This window comes from Sinocyclocheilus grahami, unplaced genomic scaffold (assembly GCF_001515645.1).
Source record: "Sinocyclocheilus grahami isolate Dianchi unplaced genomic scaffold, SAMN03320097.WGS_v1.1 scaffold837.1, whole genome shotgun sequence".
In the NCBI taxonomy this organism is placed as follows: Eukaryota; Metazoa; Chordata; class Actinopteri; order Cypriniformes; family Cyprinidae; genus Sinocyclocheilus; species Sinocyclocheilus grahami.
The window spans coordinates 256,882-282,279 of NW_015506016.1; the positions used below are offsets into that span (position 1 = coordinate 256,882).

Below are 25,398 nucleotides of genomic sequence, written 5' to 3' on the forward strand. Positions count from 1 at the left end.
TGTATGCACACACACACACACACACACACATATACCTGTATATATGTGTGTGTGTGTGTGTGCATGCACTAGTTATTAAAAGAAGTCTATTCATATGCTATACTTAATACATACTTAAAGTGGTTGATCAAAAAGATTTAAAATTCTGTTTATTTTAAGTATGTGCATCCCATGAAAGACATGATTTTATATGGTGTAAGACAGGCAAAATAACTCTTAGGCTTTAATAATGCCTAGTTGCTGAACAAGCTCTCTTCCTCTGTTGCCTTGAAGGCAATAAAATAGTGGCCATTTCCAAGGATTATGCTATGATTTTCTGTTAGAGCCAGCAGCATGGACAAGATTTTGACAGATTCAGGGCGGTTAGTGTGATTTCTTTTTATTGCACCCCTTTATAGTGGCTAAAACAGGACACGCTGAATAAGTTCGGGTGCCAAATCTAGAACTTATCACCCTCTCAAGGGCAAACCAGCAACTAATGCTCTCTGCATTCGTCAGAAAACAGGACCATTTTATAAAAAAAAAAATTCTCCCTGTGATACAATGTGAACATATATCAGCAGAACTGAAGAAATAAAAAGGTGATAATGAGTTCACAACAGCAGCATCACAATCAGGCAGCTGAGATATTGTGACAGCTGCAGTGTCTGGTGAATCTTAAAGAGAAAAGCCATCAGTCAGACTAGTAATCTGCTGCTTTTAACGCCATTAACAACACAGACGTTTGTCACCTTTTAGATATGTGGAATTTATGAGCTTGTTAAAGGGGTCATATGATGCGATTTCAAGTTTTCCTTTTTCTTTGGAGTGTTACAAGCTCTTGGTGCATAAAGAAGATCTGTAAAGTTGCAAAGACTAAAGTCTCAAATCCAAAGAGATATTCTTTATAAAAGTTAAGTCAACCACGCCTACCTAAAACGGCTCGTTCTAACACGCCCCCACATGTCTACATCACGATGTGGGAAGATTTGCTTTATCGCCGCCCAAATGTTCACGCAAAGAAAGAAGGAGTAACTTTTATTCTCGCTGTAGTATTGTTGCCGCCGCCGCCATGTCCTGAAGGCACTGTGAGATTCGTTGTGAAAACGAAACTACTTTGTTTGGCCTTCCAAAAGAGGACGATATCCGCTTCGTCATGCCTAGAGCTGATCCGGGCGGGTCGCTGAGGGAATACAACAGTATGTGAGGGGCGTAACATTTCCGTCACACGCTTGAGGTATTCGGCCAATCACAACGCACTGGATAGCTGGCCAATCAGAGCCCACCTCGCTTTTTCAGACCGATGAGCTTTGTAAAAATTAATTTGTGTTATGTATGTTTGTGAGAAATTAAAAATGAAAGTGGTACTCTTGGTACTCCATGGCTTTATAATTAACTTAAAATAATAATTACTAAAAATAAATAAGAATAAAATATACTAAAACTGAAATAAAACTTTGTTTAAAAAAACTATAGAGACATTTAAAAAATAATTCATAAAAATGGCAAAAACACACAACAAAATTACTAAAATTGAAACATAACGAAAATTGAAACAAAAATGAAACAAAATGAAAACATGAAATATGATAATAAAAACTCATTCAAAATAATAATAAAAACTATAGTAATAGCTCGATACTAAAATAACTGCTTAGAATAGCTTCAAAACAGATAATGACTTTGCTGCCACCTAGTGGTCAACAGAATAAAAAGCTGTTAAAATACGGCAGAAACTCGTAGATAAATTACAACTAGATTTTTGCATTGCTGATGTTGTGCAGTTTTGTTTTGGGTTTTTTTTCTCTCTCTCTCTATCATTAACTAGTATGACTGAAAACAGGATTGGGACATGTGTTTTGCATAACAGTATAATCAAACCATCATAAGAAACTGATTCACTGATCTTTCACATGATCAGTTTAATTCTTTCATTTCAGCTAAAACAAGCACTTCAAAAGGCCTTTCGCATCTCTGACTGTATAAGTGCCCCAGGGGCCCTTGAGATTTGAACACAGTCCGCGTCTGTTCTCTCACTGACAGGTCAAGCTTTACTCTGTTCTTATCTCTGCGCCTCAGGAAGAGTTGTATATCTTGACTGTAGCACGACTGCCCTCTAGTGGCTGCATCAGCACATCTATGCAGCAGGTTTCAAATGACATTCAAATGTCTCATTGCATACAGTGAATTACTTAATTATTTAAGAACAGTTCACCCAAAAATGAAAATTCTTTCATTATTTACTCAACCTCAAGTTGTTCTAAACCTGTATGAGTTTCTTTCTTCTGTTGAGCTCAAAACAAGATATTTTGATGGTAGCCATTGACTTCAATGTTTTTTTTTCATACTACGTTAGTCAATGGCTACCATCAACAGTTTGGTTACAAGCAGTCTTCAAAAATACCTTCTTTTTATGTTCAACAGAAGAAAGAAACTCTTTTTTTTTTTGGTGAAATATCCTTTTACAGTTTTTTTCGATTGCTAAATGACAGTGGGCACAACTGGAGCTACATGTGCAAAACTCTAACTACAGTCTGCACTACCAACAGTCACCTGAGCTAAACAGTTCACATCACCTGCAAAACTCATTCCAAGCAACACAACTCTTAACACATGGCTCAAAACAGGCTCAGTGCAGCCAAACACTATGCACAACCCTCACTGAGATAACACACACTGTCACTCAGAGCACACTGAGAGTAAAAACACTAGCATCAAACACAGTGAAAAGGTCTATGATATACAGAAGCTGAATCTAAAATGTCTTCTTAATCCCAATTTAGAGTTAAATATTTAGTATATGCATTTTCCCCTGGCATGTTATTATACATTTATATTATGCATTACTTTAAGTCATCTATAATATGTGTGTGTGTGTGTGTGTGTGTGTGTGGGTGTGTGTGTGGGTGTGTGTGGGTGTGGGTGTGTGTGTGTGTGTGTGTGTGTGTGTGTGTGTGTGTGTGTGTGTGTGTGTGTGTGTGTGTGTGTGTGAGTGTGTGTGTGTGTGTGTGTGTGTGTGTGTGTGTGGTTCAAAATCTTTTCATTCCTAAAACGCACATTTTAGATGTGTGATAATCAAGTGAACACAATAAAATCACACTAGCATATCTTCAGACAAAAATCTTAACTTTTATTTTTTGTTGTTTACGCTCGTGTTTCATAAATATCTTACTGCTTAAAAGCTTATAATAGTCTGTTTAATCGTAGGCTCGTTTCCATTGTGACAAATGATCTCATATTGTCATGGGGCATGATTTCACAAAGGTCAACTTGTATTAATTAACTGTATAAAGATTGTGACAAATAGGCTAGTCCTGGCCCACCTATATACACTTCACAATAATTAATATAACAAAATAATAATGGAAGAATGTTAAACCTAATGTAAAAATATCCATTTTATTTCAGCGCAAACTATGTGAATAAGGACAGACACAGAGGCATAAACTGGAAGATGCACAAAGTAGACTATACTGCTGACCCCTTTAAACTTACAGTGCAGTAGTTATAATCATATCATCAACATTTTTCATCTTTGACTTCTTGGCCATATTGTTGTGTGGAATACAGTTGTGCTTGTCCTCACAACTGTTACTAAGGGGAGGGGGGAATATGTGCAAACCACATTCTGTCAATGAATCTGTGCGATCATTATTCAATGAAAACTGACCAATCAATTTGACCGCGCACGGCCAGTCCCGCCTCCTTACATGGTTGCCATGACAGAGTAAAGCCCTTCTTGGAATGTTGGATTGTAATTTCATACATAAAATGTGTATAAATATTTTATGAGAATAACTTGGTATCCATACAACTTGTTATGGTATCTGACTCAATGGTAAATTATTGTTTTTAGTCTGTCAAGACAAAATATATAATGGCCAAAAAAATGTAAAATAAATGAGTAAGGGTTTTTTTTCTTATAAATGACTTTGCTCCTGTAGTTATTAGAAAGGAGCCTGCCAGAGGAACCTATTTACTGAGAGGGCACCAGTAGCAGTATATTTTTTTAATACTATATGCTGCATATTCACTATATCATAAAGAAATTATATTATATAAGTACAAATTTTAAAATAGTTATTTATATTAATTAAAAAAAAATAATATATATATATATATATATATATATATATATATATATATACAATTGTGTTTAATAATAGAATCATTTTAATTTAATTATATATATACTATCTTTTTTAATCACTATCAATAGCATCACTATTGTACAGTTGTACTTCCATTGTGCATTGTGTATTTTCTACATACAGAAATTAACAACTTGGATAATTTGCATAATGTCTCCTTTAGTGGTTCCTAGTATTATATTATATTATATTATATTATTTAATTTAATTTGTCGTCAGAATCCATTAGGCTTAAAGACATCTCTAAGCAACCCACCCTCCTCCTTAAAAAAAAAGGATGGCTTTTATTTGGGGATCTGGCAACCTCTCATGCATCAGCGTTCACGGTGAACAGGTCTAAACCACACGCATCTTATTTTCTCGTTGCTCAACTACAAGTTCGTCTCTTAAATTGTTGGATTTGCTTGTCATGTAACTGATATTTCCAGAATTTGCACGGGTGAAAGCTTTTGTCCGGAAAAACAGCATTCAAGATGGGTTGCGCTGGATTCACCTGCTCCAAGAATTCCCTGTGCGCGCTCAACATCCTCTATGTTGTGAGTAACCATATGGAGCATCTTTATCAGCCCTTATCATAACATTAGCACATCTGCTTCACAAATACTCATACAAGAGGTGTTTCTGTGTGGCTGTATTGCAGTCCTCGGTGTCTCAGGATTCATGTGAATTATTTAGAGATTCTTTGTGTGGAATGAGGCCGATGAGCGGGTCTGGTTTCACGCGCAGCCTGTAGAATCACATCCCGGTTTCCTCGCAACTCGTCTGTTTTGGCAAACTCACATCCTGCTTTTGTTCTACTTTTACTGAGACCCTGCTTCATTAGTCTGGAGCTGATATTGTGGTGCTGCTGATTACGCTCTTGTCTGCACTCACCATTTACATTAGATGAGAAAGAAAACATGATGATCAGCTGGGGTCATTCACTTGTTATTTAATAGGTGGAAGCAGCAGCTCAGGGGTCATATCTCTTTGTTGGTAAATGAGAGCAATATGGACTAACCTCTAAATACTCAATTCTGCTTAAAGGAGTGAATAGGCTTAAACATGTTGTATTATAATGTGTGCTTGTGTTGTATTGCTCAAGTGGCATTGCAGCTGTTGTTGGGTCGTTCTCAGAAAACCGTGCCATTTGTGTTCCCATGAATCACCACTGACCGAATTTACAGGAACCTGAACCTAGTCACATTATTTGATAGGTTTAACTTTAATTGTGTGTGTGTTTCATTTAAAACATTTCGATTAGTCTATTAATTAGTAACTTTTTAGTTTTTCCTTGACTATAATTACACTCTAAAAAATGCTGGGTTGTTTCAATCCAACTTTGGGTCAAATATGGACTAACCCAACTTTTGGGTTAAAATGTTAATGTAAAAATGTAACCCAACGGTTGGGTTAGTCCATATTTGACCCAAAGTTGGATTGAAACAACCCAGCATTTTTTTAGAGTGTAGTTATTTAAGATTCTGCCATCATTATTAAAACCATTTTAGAAAAATTAAAGTTGACCACAAAACTGATACTAAAGGGCATGCCTTCTTTTGGAATCGGAAAATGTAATACTACACTCTAAAAAATGCTGGGTTAAATACAACCCAGTGCTGGGACAAAATAGGGAAAAAAATTTCAGTTGTGTGGTTTGACTTTTTTTTTTTTTTGATTTATATATTTTTATTTAGCTTTAATTTATATTTATTTCAGTTTTACTTTGAGTAATTTTATACTTCAACTTCAACTTATTTCAGTTAGTTTCCAAGGAAGCATTTCTAATTCAGCATCATTTTAGTTTTCAGTTTTTTAAAGTTTAAGTTCATCTAATAGTTGAATTTTATTTTAATATTTGCTATTTTTAATAGTTTTACTTAACACTAACAGCACAGTTCCTCCCTGTCTTCAGATGGTGAGTTTGCTGATGATCGGCATCGCCGCCTGGGGCAAGTGTTTTGGGTTGGTGTCGAGCTTCCAGGTGGTGGGTGGCATCATTGGAGTGGGGGTCTTCCTCTTCTTTGTTGCCCTAGCTGGACTTATTGGCGCCATGAAGCACCACCAGGTTCTGCTGTTCTTTGTATCCTTCACTATGATCGAATGAATAAATCATTTTAAAGTTAATGGTTGACATCTTTTAATATGTAAAGCATAGCAAACATGGTTAAATTAAGTATAAAATTGAAAAGGAATATATTAATCGTATGGGCAATTTAATGTACACCATAACACTCTTTCAGTATGTTTTTAATATTTATTTATTTATCATTAAAAAAGGTGTATGTAATATTGTGTGACAACAGTATCATATGGTGTGACTTGGAAAAACAGTCACACCATATGATACAGTGTCACACCATATGACGTTTTGTTCAGTTTAGCTAATCTCGTTGTCAACTAAAAACAGCTATCTTATACTTAGCATGTAAATTGCCACATGGCAGCAATGCTTTTTAAGAATTAATAAGTAAAATTTGTGAAAAAGTGTTTAACGCCCATTTTACGGACAAAATGTATTTAGCCAGAACTTGCTTTAAAATCATGCACAGACATCAATACTTTCTGTGTCCATTAAAAATGCCTAATTCTGTTACTTAAACTGTAAATCTATCAATTATTATATATTGTCATATTAGTAAGGTCACACCATATGACAATTTTGATGTTTAGATAAAAATTTGAAGTAGAGGTGACTCTCAAATGAAATGAACTAATCCTGAGATGAATTTGGGCAATTTCTAAAAATGTCCTAGAAGAAGCTTATATATCATTACATGCTGTTACTCAGGGAGGAATGATTTCATGATTATTCTGGTAGTCTTTTAAGGGATAAGAAACTATTTCAGTATAATACATTTCATACTCAATAAAACATAAAATAAATCATGTTTGTATTTTAAGCATTACAGCGTAATAAAATTATGTTTGTCATTGCCATTTATTATTGGATTTCAAGAGAAAAAGCACAAACAACCACTAAATGTGCCTTAATTTACATCATTTCTCATTGAGTCTAATTTAGTTTTATTTAAAGTTCTGATATTTAATACAGAACTTCTGAATTCTAAACTCTCAAATGAAATGAACTAATCCTGAGATGAATTTGGGCAATTTCTAAAAATGTCCTAGAAGAAGCTTATATATCATTACATGCTGTTACTCAGGGAGGAATGATTTCATGATTATTCTGGTAGTCTTTTAAGGGATAAGAAACTATTTCAGTATATTACATTTCATACTCAATAAAACATAAAATAAATCATGTTTGTATTTTAAGCATTACAGCGTAATAAAATTATGTTTGTCATTGCCATTTATTATTGGATTTCAAGAGAAAAAGCACAAACAACCACTAAATGTGCCTTAATTTACATCATGTCTCATTGAGTCTAATTTTGTTTTATTTAAAGTTCTGATATTTAATACAGAACTTCTGAATTCTACTGAAGATAGTGGTAGACTTGGTGTTAATAGTGGCATTGTATTTGTGTGTTGTAATCCTTAATTCAATGTCAATAGTACATGATTATCCTTTTCCTGGTGTTTGTAGTTCAGTTTTCAGTGTCCAGTGCGTGTCTGGCTATCAATGAGGAGCAACAGGTAAGACTGATCACTGTACTTCACTATAATATTCTCATATAAATCCGCTCTGGTGGTCTTTAGTCTTGGAAATGTGCTACAAATATACAGTACCATTCAAAATTTTGAGGTCAATAAGATTTTTTTTTTTTTAAGAAATTAATATTTTTATTTAGCATGGACACATTAAATTGATCAAAAGTGACGGTAAATGCAATTATAATGTGGCAAAACATTTCTATTTCAATTAAATGATTTTCTTATTCATCAAAGAATCCTGGAAAAGAAAAGTTAAAATAATATAAATTGTCATTTATAAAAATATAAAATAACAAAAATAATAACTTTTTTGAACATGGATAATAAATAGGATTGGAGTAATGATGCTGGAATAAAAAATTCACGGGAATATATTAATTTTAAAATGTTATTTTAAATGGTAATAATATTTTGGAATATTTCTGTTTTTCCTGTATTTTTGTATTTTGCTGTATTAAATGCTGCCTTGGAGAGCATAAGAGACTCAAAAATGTAAAAAATCTTACCTTCCCTAAACATTTGAATGGTGTATATGTTGAAATATACACATATTTGGTGCTGCCATTAAAGGGTCTAAAATTACTCTGCCAATAGACCCCTCCAAACTCAGATCAGTGTAAATAGAGACTTTTGTTTTTTATTGATTGTTCCATATTGTGTTTTTTCAGGAGTTCACATGTGTTTCATCCCTGTGTGTAGAATCACCTTTTGGAGGTGGGCTGGAATAACTCTCTGACCACTCAGAGGGACGTGGAGAAGAGTCTGAACTGCTGCGGTTTCTCCCACATGGATATCAATGGAAGCTGTGCAGCTGTAATTTCCTCTCATACACAAGTTTCATTGTTCTTTTGTTATGTTCCTGTAGCATTGCATGTGCTGAACGATATAAATTACATCTGTGTGTGTGATAATAGTTGTGCTACTAATTTGCATGCTGATGGTGGCATAATGAACTACAAGTGTGTGACAAGTTAGGCAATCACAGTTTTTGTTCCTTTATAATAACTCGGTGCTCTTGTCAATGTCTTTTCTGCCCTTGTGCAGACCTGCTTTCATTACAGCACTTGCACCACATGTGCTGCAAAGATCCAGGAGCACGCCGGCGAGGTGCTGCGCTTTGTCGGAGGGATCGGCCTCTTCTTCAGCTTCACTGAGGTCAGCCTGCTAAACTAACTCCTGCTTTCTCATCTTTCAGGTTCTTCTCTGAATTTCACAGACTGATTGTCAGGCATCTTAAAAAATATTTGTAATTGTTACAGAAAAAGATTGTAAGAAGTATACAGAAATTGTAAATTTGCTGAAAATGTACTCACCCTCAGGCCATCCAAGATGTAGATGAGTTTGTTCTGATGTAGATCAGTGATCATTACATCACTTGCTCACCAGTGGATCCTCTGCAGTGAATGGGTGCCGTCAGAATGAGAGTCCAAGCAGCTGATAAAAACATCACAATAATCCACACCACTCCAGTCCATCATACTTTGTGAAGAGGTGACATCTCGTGAAGTTAAAAGCTGCATTTTTGTAATAAACAAATCCATCAAGACATTTTTAACTTAAAACCATAACTTCTGACAAAAACACGAGTCCTCTATCAATTATATTGCTTTGTCCAGTGAAAAAGTCAACTTATCTGAATCAGGAGAGAAATATGCACAGATCAAGCACCGTTTACAAGCTAAAACAGTCCAAAACAGCTCTAAACAGATATGTTGGTGTTTATTGTTTTGGGAGGACAATATGGGATGAACTTTTTCACTGGAGAAAGTTATTATGGATTATTGAAAGAATTAAAATGCCTTTTATTGCAATCATGCAGCTTTTCACTTCATAACATTTTAATATATGGACTCGAGTCGTGTGAATTATTGTGATTTTTTTTTATCAGCTGTTTGGACTCTCATTCTGACGGCACCCATTCACTGCAGTGGATCCATTGGTGAGCAAGTGACGTAATGCTAAATTTCTCCAAATCTGTTCAGATAAAGAAACAACCTCATCTACAAGTTTCATTTTTGAGTGAACTATTCTTTTAAATGGTTAACTTGAAGTTTGCTCCCGTCATTCTGCTTATTTCAGATCCTGGGGCTTTGGCTGACATACAGGTACAGAAACCAAAAGGACCCACGGGCGAATCCCAGTGCCTTCCTGTAGGTTTGATTCTTATGCTGGATTCTCTGGGTTTGTCGTCTGACCACTGGATTTCTCATTGGAGCTATTAAAGAGAGTGCGTTTGCTTTTACTGAAGAGGAGACCAGCCTGCGTGTTCTTGCTGCTATACATTATTATGTGCTTGATTTTTCAAGAGTACAGTGTGACGGCACTGTGTTGTACGTAACGAGGCTGTACTTATGCTTGGAGAATTCCTCTCAATGAAAGTACAGAACACCAAATACTAGTATGCAGTACTTACACTAATGGGGTAAACAACAAAGACCAGCTGATTTTATGTTAACCGTTTTATTTTATGTGGTAAAAAACATTAACAGAAAATGAGCTGATGTGATCAAAACATGCAGTGTGTGAGAGCATGGCACTATTTATGTTGCCAGTTTATATATACTGACAAAATCAAAAATGTATCCATATCAATTCCACATTGATTTATTATAATAAATGCACATGTTATCAATTAGCATGAATGATAGAGTAAAGTTGAAGTTGCTCTGAAGCAATATAATGCTGTAAACGTGCAATAAAAAATTGTCTGAAGGCTAGATACATTGTTGGACTTCGTAATTAGTATGAAAAATGCAATTAAATGCAAAAATCGATAGAGGAATGTTTTCTTGAGCACGGTTTAGTAATCTCAGATTTCATATTACATATTTATCTGCTTATTTTATTTTCAAATTATGCGTGTTACTTAGTTTACCAATTTGATTGTGTGTATCCTTTTGTCTTCTTGCATGAATTCCTCATTGAAATGTATCCAACGGTTCTGTGAACTATGCTCTCAAGCATTTGAAATCAGAAAAAAATAAACACTCTGAGGACACAATTGTACTTTGGCTAGTTTTGTCTTTGTGTAACTTAGCTGCTGGTTTTCCACAATGCTTATGGCAAATGCTTTTATTGTCTGAAATCTTATTCCATTTCAGTGGAGTATTTCAGGAGAGCAACTTCCTTTAACCTCAAGCCAATCAGAAACCGACACGCTCAGGCCAAGAGCTCAGTGTATTACAAAGGCAGCTAGTAACCAGGCAACAATATGACTCAGGAAAACTTGCTGCCAGTTACTCTTACTCCTCCCACCAGGATACTAGCCGGAGGAGACTCCGTTAAAGGGACAGTTACCCAAACTATCCAACGGTAGCCATTGACTTCTATAGTATTTTTTTTTCCCCATACTACTTTGCCAATGTCTACCAGCAACTGTTTGGTTACAACATTCTTCAAAATATCTTTATTTGTGTTCAATAGAAGAAATCAATTCAAGCAAGCTTTGAGCAAGTTGATGGAGAGTATATGATGACTGAATTTTCATTTTTGGGTGAACTGTCCCTTTAAAACCCACATGGCCTCTGCTTTGAATAACCGGTGCAAACATAACTGCTTAAACAAATTACCAGGATAAACGAATTTTCAAGAAACTTTATTTATTGAAAAAACATGAAAAGAAAGCCTTAAGTTTACCAAAACAATCTACTCTAACATATTTCAATTTTGTACAGGGCTTTACAGTGCGTTTCATGCCGTCAGTAAACAAATGACAGAATAATAGTGGCCCTCAGGGAAGTAATGTCCTTTTGGTGGACAAAAAGACTTGGCTTTTGTGCTCACAACTCTGTCTTCAAAAACTTCATGGCTCTTTGCATGTTGCTCAACACTGTGGAAACAAAACCAAACGCATGATGCTGTCAGTTTGATGACGTGGAATAACTAATGTTGGCATTGCAACAGCTTTCAGACTTACAGAGTTTCATATCGTTGGGTTCATAGGCGTACAAGCGGTTGGCATAGCGGCCAGTGATGTCTGCCCGAACAGTCATGGAGGGATCTGGAAAACAAGAAGTATTTGAATCATTTATGCAGACTTCATAATGTGTAGCATTATTTATGTATCAGTCATAATTAAATCAACTCACCAACAAAGAGGATTCTGGGAACATACTGGCCATCAGGAGACAAGTGTTTATCTGTGGTCTCGTACTGTAAAAAACAAGAGAGTTCCATTAACAGACATTCATACACATAACAGACAGACTAGAACCTAGAGATTAATACATTAACTACATTATACATTAACTAACAATGAGCGATACATTTGTCGCAGTACTTATTTAATGCTAGTTAATAAAAAATGCTGTTCATTGTTAGTTCATGTTGGACATTGAGTAATAGGCTATTAACATATGCAGTGTTTAATTTTGTTAAATTAACATTAACTAAGATTAATAAATGCTTTGGGAATATTTTTAACTAGTGCAATTAAGTAAGTCTAATGTTAATAAATAGTACAGTGTTACTCACCACCAAGTTCAAGATCACAAATTCCTCATCAGCCAACTTCTGGATGTCTTTATCCTCAGCGAAAGCCTTCTTCAGTGCTGATAAGATCATATAAAACATATAAACATTAAATAATAATACAAACACGAAGAACAAATTGAGAGTTTTAAACTAACCTACAGTGAAAATGTCAAAATAAAAGTCAAGCCTTACATTGGCTGTGTGGACAGTCCTCCAGATGAAAGATGACCATGAGGGGCTTGTTTCTAATTAAACAGATTATTCAAGTTGTAAAAAAATTTTTTATCTCAAAAATCATCAATAGACCTTATATGCACACATGACTGATTATTGAACACCATATACTCTATAATTCTATATAATACAAGCTTTTCTCACTTGGATCGTGACCAAAACAGAGCTTCCTCGTACGTCTGTGCCCAAATCAGCTGATCACCCCATCCTGAAAGGAAAAGAATACCGAATATGAATCCTAAAAACCAACATCTACTCAGCCGATGTGGATGATAACTGCTACTACATCAGTATTGCACAAAGTGAGGCATGAGATAGCATTTCACACAATAAAGCACTAGAATAATTTCTAAATGCAACCTTGACGAAACTGTTCCTTAAACTAGTTTTTGCATATATAGTTGATATGCAGCTTCAGTTATTCTAACAGCTCAGCACTCTGCTTAGCCATAGTTTTACAAAAGCCGCTCAAAATAATATTTTGGCATGTTTTCATGAAGCTGACCTCTGGAGAGAGTCTGAGGAATCCTCTTCTCTTTCTTGGGAGTGGTCTTCTCAGGCTTCCCCATGGCAGAAGACAAGGTCACCAGGACCAGGAGCACCGACAGTAATTCTTTAAGCATCTTCATGAGCTAAAAGAATGAAACATTTCAATATGACAAAGCATGGTTTTTAACATCAGTCCCAGCAGTTAGTGGTGTTGCATGCTTGAAAACAACCTGCAGCAAAGCTTTCAGAGAAAGATACCAGCACAAAGTCCCTGTAATGTTGGCTCCTCACCTGTTCTCGGCTTTCCTGCTGAGTGTGTTCAGACTTCGACTCCTGGTCTCTCTCTCACCTGTACAGCTCTTATACCTGTTCACCTGAAGCTCCGCCCACCCCTCTTCTGTTCTGGAATGTGATTCAGTGCTTTAATGCTATTCAGCCTTATTTTGCAAGCAAACTTTGCATTAACTCCTTTATTTGGTTCGGCGCCAAAGACAGGTCAGCAGATAGTCATGATAAGCTATTGAAGACTGGTATGATTGGGCTTTTTAGGATTGGCTGAGCTCTGATCCGTGATGTCAGAGGGCTACATTAATGGGCTTTCGTAATTTAAGGCATGACGTGGTGTTAGCATGAGAAACCCATTTATTATGCATATCTTGATGCATATTTTTTTATCATATTATCACCAATCGACAGATTTGAATGATCTTTGTATGTTATTGAACAATTTGTAATTGCATCTGCATGTAAGAACGTTTGGACATTTTAACTAAGTAGTGCATTCTAATCTGTTCTGTGTAATATAATAGGGTGTGTATTGTATACAGGATTCCTAATAGTCTATTTTGCTGGTGAAATCCTGCCCTTCAAACATTTGCTTAATGAAGCGCTCAAAAGGAGGTTTCTTGAACACTGTTCCTTTGAAAAGACTGACGTGTCCTTAAGACGAAGAATTGTGGTGCAGCTTTTTTCTGTGCAACCTTTTATTATTATTATTTTTTTAATTAATTATTTTCTTTTCTTCTCTATTTTCTTTTCTTTTCTTTTATAAAATATCAATTCTAATAAAGGAGAAGCATTGCAAGTGACATTTTAGTTAATCGTTTTGAAATGATACTGATATCTGTATTAAATGACAGTTGTAGACGGTATTGTGTAACATCCTCTGTCGAGTTGCTCAAACATAGACAATGTTAACACCTCCGGAGCTAGTCATTGCTGGTGAGCTGGAGAGGTGCGTGTTTGGAGCTCATTTCAGCTTCTCTGAAAAATGACTTTCTCTGAAACTAAGGCCTGACAAAGCCTCTTTCCACTAGTGGCTGTGGGATAATGTGAGCAGCCGAGGATCAATGGCGTCTTTGTGCAGAGTGGAATTGAGTCAGGGCCTCCACGACAACCAACACCACTCAGACTCAATCAATCCACTCTTTTTATGACTTCAGCTGGACATTTCACTGTCACTATATTGTGCTGAAAATGACAGGTATGACTTACTCAGACTTACAAACTAAAGGTTTGTCACAAACAACAGACAGCCGAGGATGTGCGTCAACTAAGTCAAATATTTTTTGATCCTTATGTCAAAGTAAAAGGTGCTTAACCTTCAGGAAATGTATAATACTAATAATAATAATAATAACAAACATATAATTATAGCAAAAAGTAAAATAGAACTTCACGTAATATAATAAAATAACGTAATTTTAAATAATATAATTTAATATAATAATTTTCTGAAAGAAGTCTCTTATGCCCACCAAGTCTGCATTAATTTAATAAAAAAGGTAAAACTGTAACATTTTGAAATATTATTAGCATTTAAAATAATTGTTTTTCTATTTTAATTAATTTTAAAACGTAATTTATTCCTGTGAAGCAAAAAAAAACGCCAGTCTTCAGTGTCACATGATCCTTCAGAAATCATTCTAAAATGCTGATTTGCTGATAAAGAAACATTTCTGATTATTATCAATGTGGGAAAACAGTTGTGATTAATATTTCTGTGGAAACCATGCATTATTGATTATTGATACGTTATCTTTTATTAACAGAAAGACCAAAGGACAGCATTTATTTGAAATAAAATATTTTGTATAAATGAATATATAATATATTGTATAATATTATATAAGTATATAAATATTTTTGAATGCATTTTAGTTTTATTCTAATGTTATATATAACTAATTTTATTATAAATGGAACATAATTTTGCATTTAATATATAAATATATTTTAATAGTTTGTAACAATGTGGCATTTTTTACTCTCAATTCTGATCTTTATATATATATATATAATAATTGACCCCAAAACTTTTGAACAATATTATTTATTTGCAAACTTATTTGTTACCAAAACTAGGAGCTTGTCTGAATACATCTTAAAAACCTTGTTTTATTTATTTTGTGGAAATAAACATTTAACAAAAAGATTCATTCCTAGGACATAAAAGAATGTAAAACAATACTTGACAACAGCATTCTAGTTTAGCATCATGATCACAAAACTGCTTGGATGTTTTTATGCACAGCAAAGTAGGTTTAAAAAAAAAAAAGATTTTCCTGTACAGTGGCTGAGGACACACTGAAAGCTTGTAAAAGTGAAATGAACGCTACATAGGATGAATGAATTGCTGAGGTGTCCTTAACTCTAATTTATTCATCCTGCACCTCACACGCAGGCAGAAATTCTATGAAGCCGAAGTCAATATTTGTCCTTGAGGGCTGAGTGCACAGGCCACTCCTGATCACACACACTCCAGCAGCCATCTGCACCCGACTCCGCCCTGAGAACACGGATCTGACAGACAGGAAGGCAAACGCACCCGCAAAGGACTGCCATAAGAGAGGGAGGAAAATTCAGTGGGACTGCGAAGAACCCTAACGTAACCCTGTTTGACATATTCAAACAATGAAGCATTTAGAGGTTAAAAATGCAAACAGGCACCGAGAGGGAGTGGTCATTATATATTGACACTTGCTCTGAAAAGTTAATTTGAGAAAACACTGCACATTCTGGTGAATTTCGTAACGTTTATTAATTTACAATTAGAAAACCACCTTACATTTCTGAATGTGCCTTTTATTGTGTTTATGCGGCGCTCTGACACATAGACATCTCTCCAACAATAATAGAAGAAAAAAAAAATCATCAGACTTGTATCAAAATAAAATCATGGGAAAATAGTGAATCCAACAAAAACTGAAAAAGAAAATCGAGTCCCACAAGAGACAATGGCCACTGTTTTCACAGAAAACACCTGAATACGGTTGGCCTTGATAGTGGTTTGTAGCCCAGGTTAGGCTCAGTTGAACACTGATAGAGCAGGACAGACCCACACGAGTCCAAGAACATGAACGCACAGCAAATCAAACCATAGCATCAACATCAAGTAGGAAATCAGCACTAATTCTCCTGATTGTCACACGACACAGAACGACAGTTACTTTTTCTTTAGCAGGCTAGGATCACTTTCCATCACAATGTATCAATTCAAGTATTCAACGGGATTTCAAAAATGCTGTATTTTGTGCCCAGATGCAAAAGGTAATGGGTCTGAATAGTATCTATCCCTATAGTATTTCCCATTTGGGGCGTAAAATGTACATAACGCCAATTCATGGACGCACTTCAGTGTTGCAGAGTATCTTTGAAGAGCATTTTTGAAACTAAAAATCATGAAATGAAAAAAGAAGGACCATGTGTGATTCAGATCTGTAAATTTGACAGCATCTACACATTTCATAGAAGTATGGTTTCTCCCTCTTCAATAGAAACCCGAAAATAAAATATCAAACAGTACGGCAACTTCAGAGGGACTGAATTCAACCAGAAGAATCTTAAAATAAAAGTTCTGTGCTCTAATATCTTTTGGAAGTGTAAATTTCATTTCGCACATCCGATTTGCACTAATAACTGACGTGCCAATTATAATTTTGAGAACTGCACATCCAGTATCTTGTGTTTTGGCCACCAGGAGAAGCTTAAGTCACTGTACACCACTGGCTGAAGACCATTATTTACACCTCGTCCTAGTGGTTACAGAGTTATGTAGTACAATCTTTAGCAGTCAGGTCAGTAATACACAGAATCACAATAAAAATATACATATCAATCTCCATCTCCAGGAAGCACTATTTACATGTAGGCCGCAAAGTCAAGTAATGGGTTTAGACACTATCTGACTCTTCATAGAGGATCTCAGATCTTCTCGCAGCTTTCCAGATGAGGGAAATTAGTGTAAAATGGAGAAGAAACTATTCATGTTCAGATCCTCATGAAGCAGGTGGGATTGTGCGGTCACAGACACAAACATCCCGTTTCAGTTCCTGTACACGAGGCTCATTTTGAGTCCTGTTGCCCACTAGTGGGGAGTTCAAGGAACAGCAGTTTTCGGTGTGTTAGTGTCCGTGCTGGGGAGGGAGCGGTGGTCCATTTACACCGGGGTGGTAAAATGCACAGTTATTTTCATACCGACAATTTCCTTTCATCATGAAATGGCGACACACTGGCCTCTTTGACATGTCTGAAATGAAAGAAAAAGATTACTTGCATGCTCATTTTAAATGTTGGAAAATGAAAAGCGTTTGGCAGTCAAACTTACCGCCCATGTTGTTGTGTCCCCCGCGTGGTCCTCCGCGTCCCCCTCGTCCTCTGAAGCCCGGATCTCCTCCTCTCCCTCTCCCCCGGTGGAAGTGTCCTCCCCGGTGTGGCCCTCCTCTCATGGAGTCGTCGCCCCAGTAGTTGCCATTGTCCGCCCCGCGGCCCTGTGGACCGGGCGGAGGTCCCATCATGCGTGGGCCGCCGGGGTTGAAGGGTGGTCCGTGGCCATGGGGAGGAGGAGGATGGTTGAAATGTGGTCCAGGGGGCTTGTTTGGAGGGAAACCCCCATTCATGGGCATCGGCATGTTGTTCATGTTCATGTTCATGCCGGGGCCATGGCCAAGCAGACCAGTATTCACTATGAAGTGAGAGAAACAGAACATTAAATATGCTGCTTAACCACCATGCAGTTATTCCTCAACATGTTAAAACCTGTTAAAAAACAAAAACTAATAATAATGAAAAAAAAAACACATACAGACAAAAGCACTTTACAAAACTACAAACATTTGAAATAAAGCAGAAAAAACAAACATAAAAACTTAATTAGATATACTAATGGGCAACTAACTGAAATAAAATAAGTACTAATAAGTACCACAATTATTTAAACTAAAACTGAAATTTAAATAAATTTAAAGCCAAATAAAAAAACTAATAAAATCAATAAATTAGTCATAATAAATCAAAAAGCACACAACAAAATTACTTAAACTAAGCACTTGAGGTTTTGGTTAACTGAAAAACAACTATTCAATTTCTTGTTTGGTTAACAAGAAATTGAATACAATATAAATAAAAATGGGAATAAAAACGAGAATAAGAATAATAAAATAAATCGAAGTACTACAATTATTTCAATTAAAACTGAAATAAAAATAAACCTAAATAAAAAAATATATAAAAACAACTAATACATTTTTTTTTTTAAATCCCAAAACACAACAAAATGGCTAAAACGTAATGTAACTCAAATTAAATTGAAAACGGAAAATACAAAACGGCTAATTCAAATTATTAATAAATATTACAATAGTATATAAACTACTGCAACAGTTGAGAGCAAACACGTACTTGGCGGAACATTAGCAGGCTGGTTCTGAGTCTGGTTCTGGTTCTGGTTCTGTTGCAGGGAACCCAAAAGCTGCTTGATCTTATCTGAGAAATCAGGCTGTTTGATCAGGTCCTCTGGAGACTGGTTAGATCCCTGAGCACCCTGAAAACAAGAAGAGATACTTAAAATCAAAGACTCTACACATTCTCATGGTAAATAACATGTATAGATGGATTTTGTCTCACCATAATAGATGAGAGTAGTTCCTGCACATTAACAGCAGGGTTATTACTGGCTGGTGGGGCGTTGCCTTGCGCCTGAGGGCTGTGGCCGCTGTTGCCCAGACTTCCCATGAGGTTAGCTAGAACAGGAGGCAGTTTGGAGCCTTCATTAGAGCCAGAAGAGCCGCCAGAGGCAGCAGGGTCAGCGGGCTCCATGTAATTCTCCTCCATACTGGAGTCCTACAACACCACAGAAGAAGGAAGAGGTCAACAACATACCACAGCTGATACTTCTAAATTAAAGGAAAGAGAACTGGAAGGGGAATTCCTATAAAAAGGTAATTGGCTGTCTTACCTCATCCAATGGGATGAGACGAGGAGGCATGGGCTCATATGGCTCAGGGTCTGGCTCATGAGGACTGTCTGGAACACTGCAGAGAGGGAAACAAACCATATGTCTATTTAAAGCTCCTAAAGACAAGATAAAATACATTTTTTAACCCCATTTACTTTATTCACCAATGTGGAGGATTCATTTGTGCAAGGGTTTAAAACATCTATTAAAAACACTTTTTATTAAACATGAAATAAAGTAAAATATAAGATAGAACATACTGAAAATAAATAAATAATAAATACTAAATCTGAAATGAAAATAATTAAACCTAAAGAGCAATACTCTTTACAAAACATACAAAAAAAAACTATTAAAAGTAACAAAAAAAATTGCTAAACATTTAACAAACTAAAATGAAAACTGAAAATATAAAAAAGCCAATTTATATTATTCTAAGTAGTATTATTCTCCAGTTAAATCCAAATGGTTTCCCAGCCTACATCATGTGGGTCTGTACTGTATACGCCATATATTGTGGGCATTAAATGCGATGCGAATGTTGTGTCATGCTCTTAACAATCACTAAACATGACACACCGCATGAGAAAGGCATCAAAGCGTTGTCTTACCTCTCTTTGCTGAGGAAGATCTCCTGCAGAATGCCCATCTCTCTATCTCTCTGGATCATCTTCTCTCTGCTGGTGGAACCATGAATGACCAGGGTGCCTATGAGGGTCAAGGGTCGCGGAGGAGTCCAGGGCACCCTCTCCTCCATGGTGTCGTGAGAATGACGACGAGCCATTTCAAACGTCTGCCTGTCCATCATCAGCTCCCGTTTAGCTGCCTCACCGAAGTCCTTAATTTTATTAACATTCACTGATGTAGAGGGATAAAGAGTTATGATTATTAGTATTGAACAACTCTCACAATAATTTTCATATATTAATAGTTTTGTATTGTAATATTATTTCATAATATTATTATTTTATATTTATTTTACCGTATTTTGTATCAAATAAATGCAGCCTTAGTGAGCAAAAGAGGCTTCTTTCGAAAAAGAAAAAAAACCCTTACAGACCTCAAACTTTTAAACAGCAGTGTAAGTGAAGAAAGTGTTGCTTTACCTCTCTCAGTCTCATCCAGGTCAAAGTAGAAGTATTCTTTGAGATGATCCTCTTCCGCCCACCGAACGCTTTTCTTTTTCTTTCCTTTCTTAGTCAGACTCTCCTCCTCACCGCGAGGTTCAGACAGTGCATTGGGTTTATCACCTTAAAACACGAAATAAGGCATTTTAAATTCATACGGCTCTCAGTGAGGCTGTGGCCAGTTTCTATGCAACTGGACTCACCGGTTTCCATGGCATCAGGGTCCTCGGTGGGCACGGGTGTGCCAGGCTGCTCCAGGTCTTGGCTCTCATGAGGAGGTGTCTGAGATGAGGGCGTCTCAGGGGAAGATGCTTTGGCCTGTGTGCCTGAGTATGACTGCGGCCTGTTGTCAAATGGACAGGGCTGTGGAGCACAAGAGAATTTGTGAATATTTTTGTGATTTTAGTCTGCGGAAAATAAAAATCCATGAAGCACAAACACAAGTGAGGGTAGTCTGATGTGGCACACCTTGTTAGTGGTAGGGGAAACTGCTTTTGTTTTCTTTTTCTTGATCTTGATGCCAGGCACTGGAGCGGAGTTAAGGGCATCCAAAAATCCAGTGCCTTCCATCGCTAAAAGGAAGAGAGACGTATATTATACACCAGTCGGAGGGGAAACTCTACTCTCCTTTAAGCATTTTAAAGCTTTTTTGCAGATTATCATAATCATATTGCAGGTGCTAAATGGGCATACTCACGCTGTGGGGGTATAAGTTTGACTTTGATCTCTTTGGCAGAGTTGGGGGTGGTGTTAAGGGGCTTGTACTTCTTCTCCACTGGTGGTGCGTCAGTCGGCGATGTGCTGAATAAACAAAGTCAGAGTTTAATGATTAATTTCAAACCCTTTGAAGTAAAACTGCATTCAAATCATCCCGGATTTCTGGATTCCATTTGACTGCTCATTATTTTCAAGAAGGAAATGGGGTGTCCACTTACTTTGGTCTTTTAAGAACAGCTGGCTTGATGTTGTATTTGTCTCCAAGTTGGGGTGCAGTGGGGGTTTTCTTTACAGGAACTGGAGCTGGACCCTCCACCTCCAAACCTGAAGACACAATGTTTAGAGTAAATTTAAACAGATCATTTTTAAAAATGTGTTTCTGAGACAAGAACTTTAAAACCAGGTATAAATGTTACGGAGACAAAAATTGCATATCTATTATAAATGATAAATTATACAGACATTAAAAATTTATGGTTTTAAAATTCTGAAAACAATAACCAGAAATATACCCCCCCCCCTCAACTTAAACAAAAAAATATAAATGTTGCCTTGACAACTAACTGAAATAAATAAAGTACTAAAAAAAACAAACAAGTTAAATACAAATACTAATAAAAAAATAAAAATCACAAAAAATAAAATTACTAAAACTAAATTATAATGAAAAATGGAAATACAAAAAACTAATTTAAAATATGAATAAACACTATAATATGATATAAATAAAACTAGAATAACACTGTGACTAACCTGTAGAACGGATCTTTGCGTGACTTGGAGCATAAGCTTTTGGTTTGTCTTTCTTCTTCTCCTCATCTGCTCCCTTTTCTCGGGGCTTCACCTCTGGACGCACTTTTCCATCTTCCTTTTTCCGTTTCTTGTCTGATGGAAAACACAGTTGGGTTATTCGTCAATAATGGGAAGCCCACTTGCCAATAATTCAAGTTAAAAGTGCAGCAAGTCATTAACAAAAACCAGAGTGACATAGAAGACAATGTAAACTGGAAACCCTACCATTGGGTGATGCTGCACTGGAGACGCTCTGAGAGCGGATAATAGCCATCCAGCCTTCCACCAGCACTGACGCCAGCTTCCTCAGCTCTGAGAGAAAGAGAAGCCACAGAGTTCAAACCTGAGCTCTGGAAGACAGTAAAGCAGACTGTCTGGCATTTATTCATGGAGCATGTGCTCTTACCTTCTGTCTCGGCGCTCTTGCTCAGATGTTTCACCAGCTTGGCTGTGTTGTTCTAGTAGGAGAGAGAGAGAGAGAGAGAGCGAGCGAAGAAAAAAAAAAACAGACAAAGAACAGGTGTTAGAAGACTGCGGGGGTATGCGTGAAGAGTTTTATGGGCCGTGGTTATAATGCTGATGGACATAAAATGTGTTGAACCCACTTTAGCTCAAGTGTCTTTTAATTTCATTTTTAACACTTAAATTACTAATTTTACACAATACATACATTTTACTTATATTTAAAAAATACCTGCATGTAATTATTTCTGTAACTGCATCTACAGGCCCTATCCCTGAATCCACCCAACCTAACCATATCACTAACCTTACCTTAATGCTGTGCAAAACAACATGAGCACAATAAATACAATGCACCAAATAAACACAAAATTTAAAAACACACATATTATTTGTTTTTTTGCTGTAAGTACATAGTAGTTAAATACTAATATAATATACAGTGGGACCAATGTGTATACTGATTTTAAACAGTAAGCTTGAAATATTTTCCAGTAACATAATGCAGGTTTTAAAATGTCAGTACATTAACTGGACCTTTTTTTTTTTTTTTAAGTATGTTTTAGGTATACAGAAGTCTAGAACCACTAGGTGGGGAAAAAATAAATAAATCACAAAATGATTTTTTTAAGTGCCTTAGTCTGCCCACGCAGAGCATCAGTGATTATTTCTGCCTTCAGTTCCTCTCACTACAGCACACTTGACTGGACACCGGCGACTCCAACCAACTAACTACAGCAGAAAATGAACAACGGGGCGAATTACAAATGAAATAGAAATATATGCACCGAACCAATGTAGATTTGTACGACTGTTAAGCATGCAAGGGTTTAGCAACGTTTGAAAAAGGTCTACTAATGGCACTTTGGATCGTGTGAGAAATCAGGTTTGGTCTTACCCGTAACACTGTTGTGTTGAAGAACGTTTTATAGTCACAACCGAGCTCCTTAAACACGGAACAATACACACAATTCCTGGAAGCGTCACAGTTGTCACAACAAACAAGGAAAAGTCAACAAGAGTGTACATTCACTGGAAAGAAAAGATTAGCATGGCATCTGTCAAGTTTTTGATTAAATGCAGATGTGAAGAAACACACTGTTTAAAGTTACACTACACCCTGTCCTGTATAATAATCTTCCTACATCGTGTTCAAAACCATGTCACCTGCTTTCACTTTTTAATCCAGTGCTACATAAACACCTGGCATCTTTAAGATAACTGCCCAAAGGTTTTGTGTTAGAACTCGTCAACACAAAGCATTCAGTGTTGGTCTGACCAAAGGCCGGTATATGAATTTATACATCTACTCAATAGTGGCCACCAGGGGATTTGATTCGCCATCTGTCGAAGTCTCCCTCTCTCATATAACGTCTGACAGCGGCTTCTCTGATTGGCCGAGTCAGAGATAAACCACACCCACTATCTTTAACCACTTGCCTTCGCGTACGCGCTGCGCTCGACAGAACGGTTGCCCGGTCGCCATCTTTGAATTCCAACAAGTTTTTAAAAATACAACGGCTATTTCCCCCCCCGCCTCGCATTTGTCTTGCTCGTTTACAAAGTGCTACTATATTTACCCCGCTAGCGACTCACGGATATTAAGACGACACCTCGAGCTGTATATGGGGATGCTGGCGACGCGAGACAGCCGTCCCGAGCTACAGTATTTCCCGTAGATCCAGTCAGAAAAACAAAGCCACCATTGCCTCGAGTGATCCGAGCAAACGACAACCCGTCCGCCATTTTAAAGCAAAAGCGACAAGACAAATACCCTATCTAACGTTACGCACTCGTTAAGCACACAACACAAAAAATGCAATCTTTATAGTCAGACTGCTATGCATTTGTATAAACTATCATTGCCTAGGGAGGTTTATTTCACCAAACTAGCTCAACGGTATCCAGCTCCGCCAACTACTAACACCTAACGACATTATGAACAAAATATTGCATTTCAGTCTGTTTTCCCCGTTCGGCTAAATCCACAGGCGCCACTTGGCAATCTTTATGTGCAGATTGCGTTGGTTGTTCCAGTGAGCTCTCCTTTGAAAAGAATGCAGTTTATAAAAAGCCCCAATTGAATGCAGTCACTTCCTGGCTCTGCCTATGGCAATCTTTATGTACAGATTGCTTATGACTAGCGATGGCTAGCTTATTATTCGATGATTTATCGCTACTTTAATAACCATTAGGATTGCTCCGTCTCACACACAAAGAGGAGCAGGGCGTTGAAGCCGCTGCTCTGGCTTTGCGGTGAGCTCATACACTAGTCTCGCTTTATCTCAGCATGCTGTCTGTCTGCTTCTAGAAACTGTGGCGCAGTTAAGTTAGGTCGCCACGCTCGATTCAGCTAGGAATTGTTCAGCTCTAAGTTATATCTGGAATCATTTTCAACACAGACAACTGGTTAACCGTTACGTAGTTTCGATTCAAATTGGTTTGAAAGAACACTTACTATTAAAACCTCTCCTCTGCGTCTCGGGTTGCTATTAATATATTGTGCTTAACAGCAACAAATTTCAGCGCTTTAACAGTTTAAGAGAACGTAAACTGTCATGACTTTAGCATTGTTGGCTGAAAAATGGCATAATGGGCGGGATTGTGGTGGCTGAAATTGAGCTTTTCCTTCTTGAACAATCTGGAGCAAAAAAGTAGTAAGCGAATGTCCGTTACTCGAGTAGAAAAACTGAGTTTTTTGGGGCTTTGGTCTTCGCACACAGTTGAAAAATCCTCGACGCCAGATCTCCACTGAGACCGACTCAGACCTGAAACGAAACAACAGCACAAAGAGACGTTAGAGAAAACGAGTATTTGGCGGCGGAAATCCAGAGAATAATCGAAAAGTCGTTTTTGTTGATTAAAAAAAACACGTGGTAGCCGGACTTCGGGATAAAAATAGTCTTTTAAATCGCAAAAGGTGGAGAACCGCCCTCCGACACGGCACTTACCTCAGACAAATCCAGGAATGCGCTGGACGCGCGGGACTCGGTATATATAGTTCTGACGTGTTTCGCGTCACCCGGGGCTCGTGCGCGCGCTTTCGGGCGTTTCTTTCAACACAACAATGGAGTGGATGGTCACGCGCTCCTGTCGCGCGCGCTCGAGACGACCTTCTGCGTGCTGAAGGACGCGCCCA

General features: G+C 37.0%; 3 protein-coding genes and 1 long non-coding RNA gene across 5 annotated transcripts; 1 reads left to right on the forward strand and 3 right to left on the reverse strand.

Annotated features, from left to right (window-relative positions):
- Positions 1 to 4,409: 4,409 nt before the first annotated feature.
- Positions 4,410 to 10,372, forward strand: LOC107562755 (tetraspanin-13-like). Of its 2 annotated transcripts, none has more exons than XM_016247465.1 (7): positions 4,410 to 4,464; positions 4,559 to 4,666; positions 6,025 to 6,192; positions 7,632 to 7,712; positions 8,430 to 8,543; positions 8,775 to 8,885; positions 9,810 to 10,372. In XM_016247465.1, the coding sequence occupies exons 2-7, from the start codon at positions 4,604 to 4,606 to the stop codon at positions 9,882 to 9,884; spliced, it is 612 nt and encodes a 203-aa protein (XP_016102951.1). In that variant the 5' UTR covers positions 4,410 to 4,464; positions 4,559 to 4,603; the 3' UTR covers positions 9,885 to 10,372. The 2 variants fall into 2 exon arrangements, with proteins under 2 accessions (XP_016102951.1, XP_016102952.1); XM_016247466.1 differs by having other exon boundaries at positions 4,427 to 4,456.
- A 903-nt stretch (positions 10,373 to 11,275) lies between these two features.
- On the reverse strand, positions 11,276 to 13,253 carry LOC107562756 (anterior gradient protein 2 homolog). Its single transcript, XM_016247467.1, has 8 exons — positions 13,218 to 13,253; positions 12,943 to 13,069; positions 12,582 to 12,645; positions 12,396 to 12,448; positions 12,204 to 12,280; positions 11,819 to 11,882; positions 11,647 to 11,730; positions 11,276 to 11,559 (listed from the first exon to the last, which is right to left on the reverse strand). The coding sequence occupies exons 2-8, from the start codon at positions 13,064 to 13,066 to the stop codon at positions 11,510 to 11,512; spliced, it is 516 nt and encodes a 171-aa protein (XP_016102953.1). The 5' UTR covers positions 13,067 to 13,069; positions 13,218 to 13,253; the 3' UTR covers positions 11,276 to 11,509.
- Positions 13,254 to 15,989: 2,736 nt separating this feature from the next.
- LOC107562754 (serine/threonine-protein phosphatase 1 regulatory subunit 10-like) lies at positions 15,990 to 22,275 on the reverse strand. The gene is made up of 14 exons (XM_016247464.1): positions 22,204 to 22,275; positions 22,023 to 22,109; positions 21,759 to 21,890; positions 21,224 to 21,329; positions 20,986 to 21,089; positions 20,757 to 20,860; positions 20,492 to 20,651; positions 20,268 to 20,411; positions 19,773 to 20,019; positions 19,162 to 19,237; positions 18,831 to 19,046; positions 18,606 to 18,747; positions 17,533 to 17,889; positions 15,990 to 17,454 (listed from the first exon to the last, which is right to left on the reverse strand). Exons 2-14 carry the CDS (start codon positions 22,069 to 22,071, stop codon positions 17,330 to 17,332), a joined length of 1,962 nt encoding a protein of 653 aa, XP_016102950.1. The 5' UTR covers positions 22,072 to 22,109; positions 22,204 to 22,275; the 3' UTR covers positions 15,990 to 17,329.
- Positions 22,276 to 24,227: 1,952 nt separating this feature from the next.
- On the reverse strand, positions 24,228 to 25,392 carry LOC107562758 (uncharacterized). Its single transcript, XR_001606029.1, has 2 exons — positions 25,211 to 25,392; positions 24,228 to 25,027 (listed from the first exon to the last, which is right to left on the reverse strand). It is a non-coding gene; the product is annotated as an uncharacterized lncRNA (long non-coding RNA).
- Between the last annotated feature and the right edge of the window lie 6 nt (positions 25,393 to 25,398).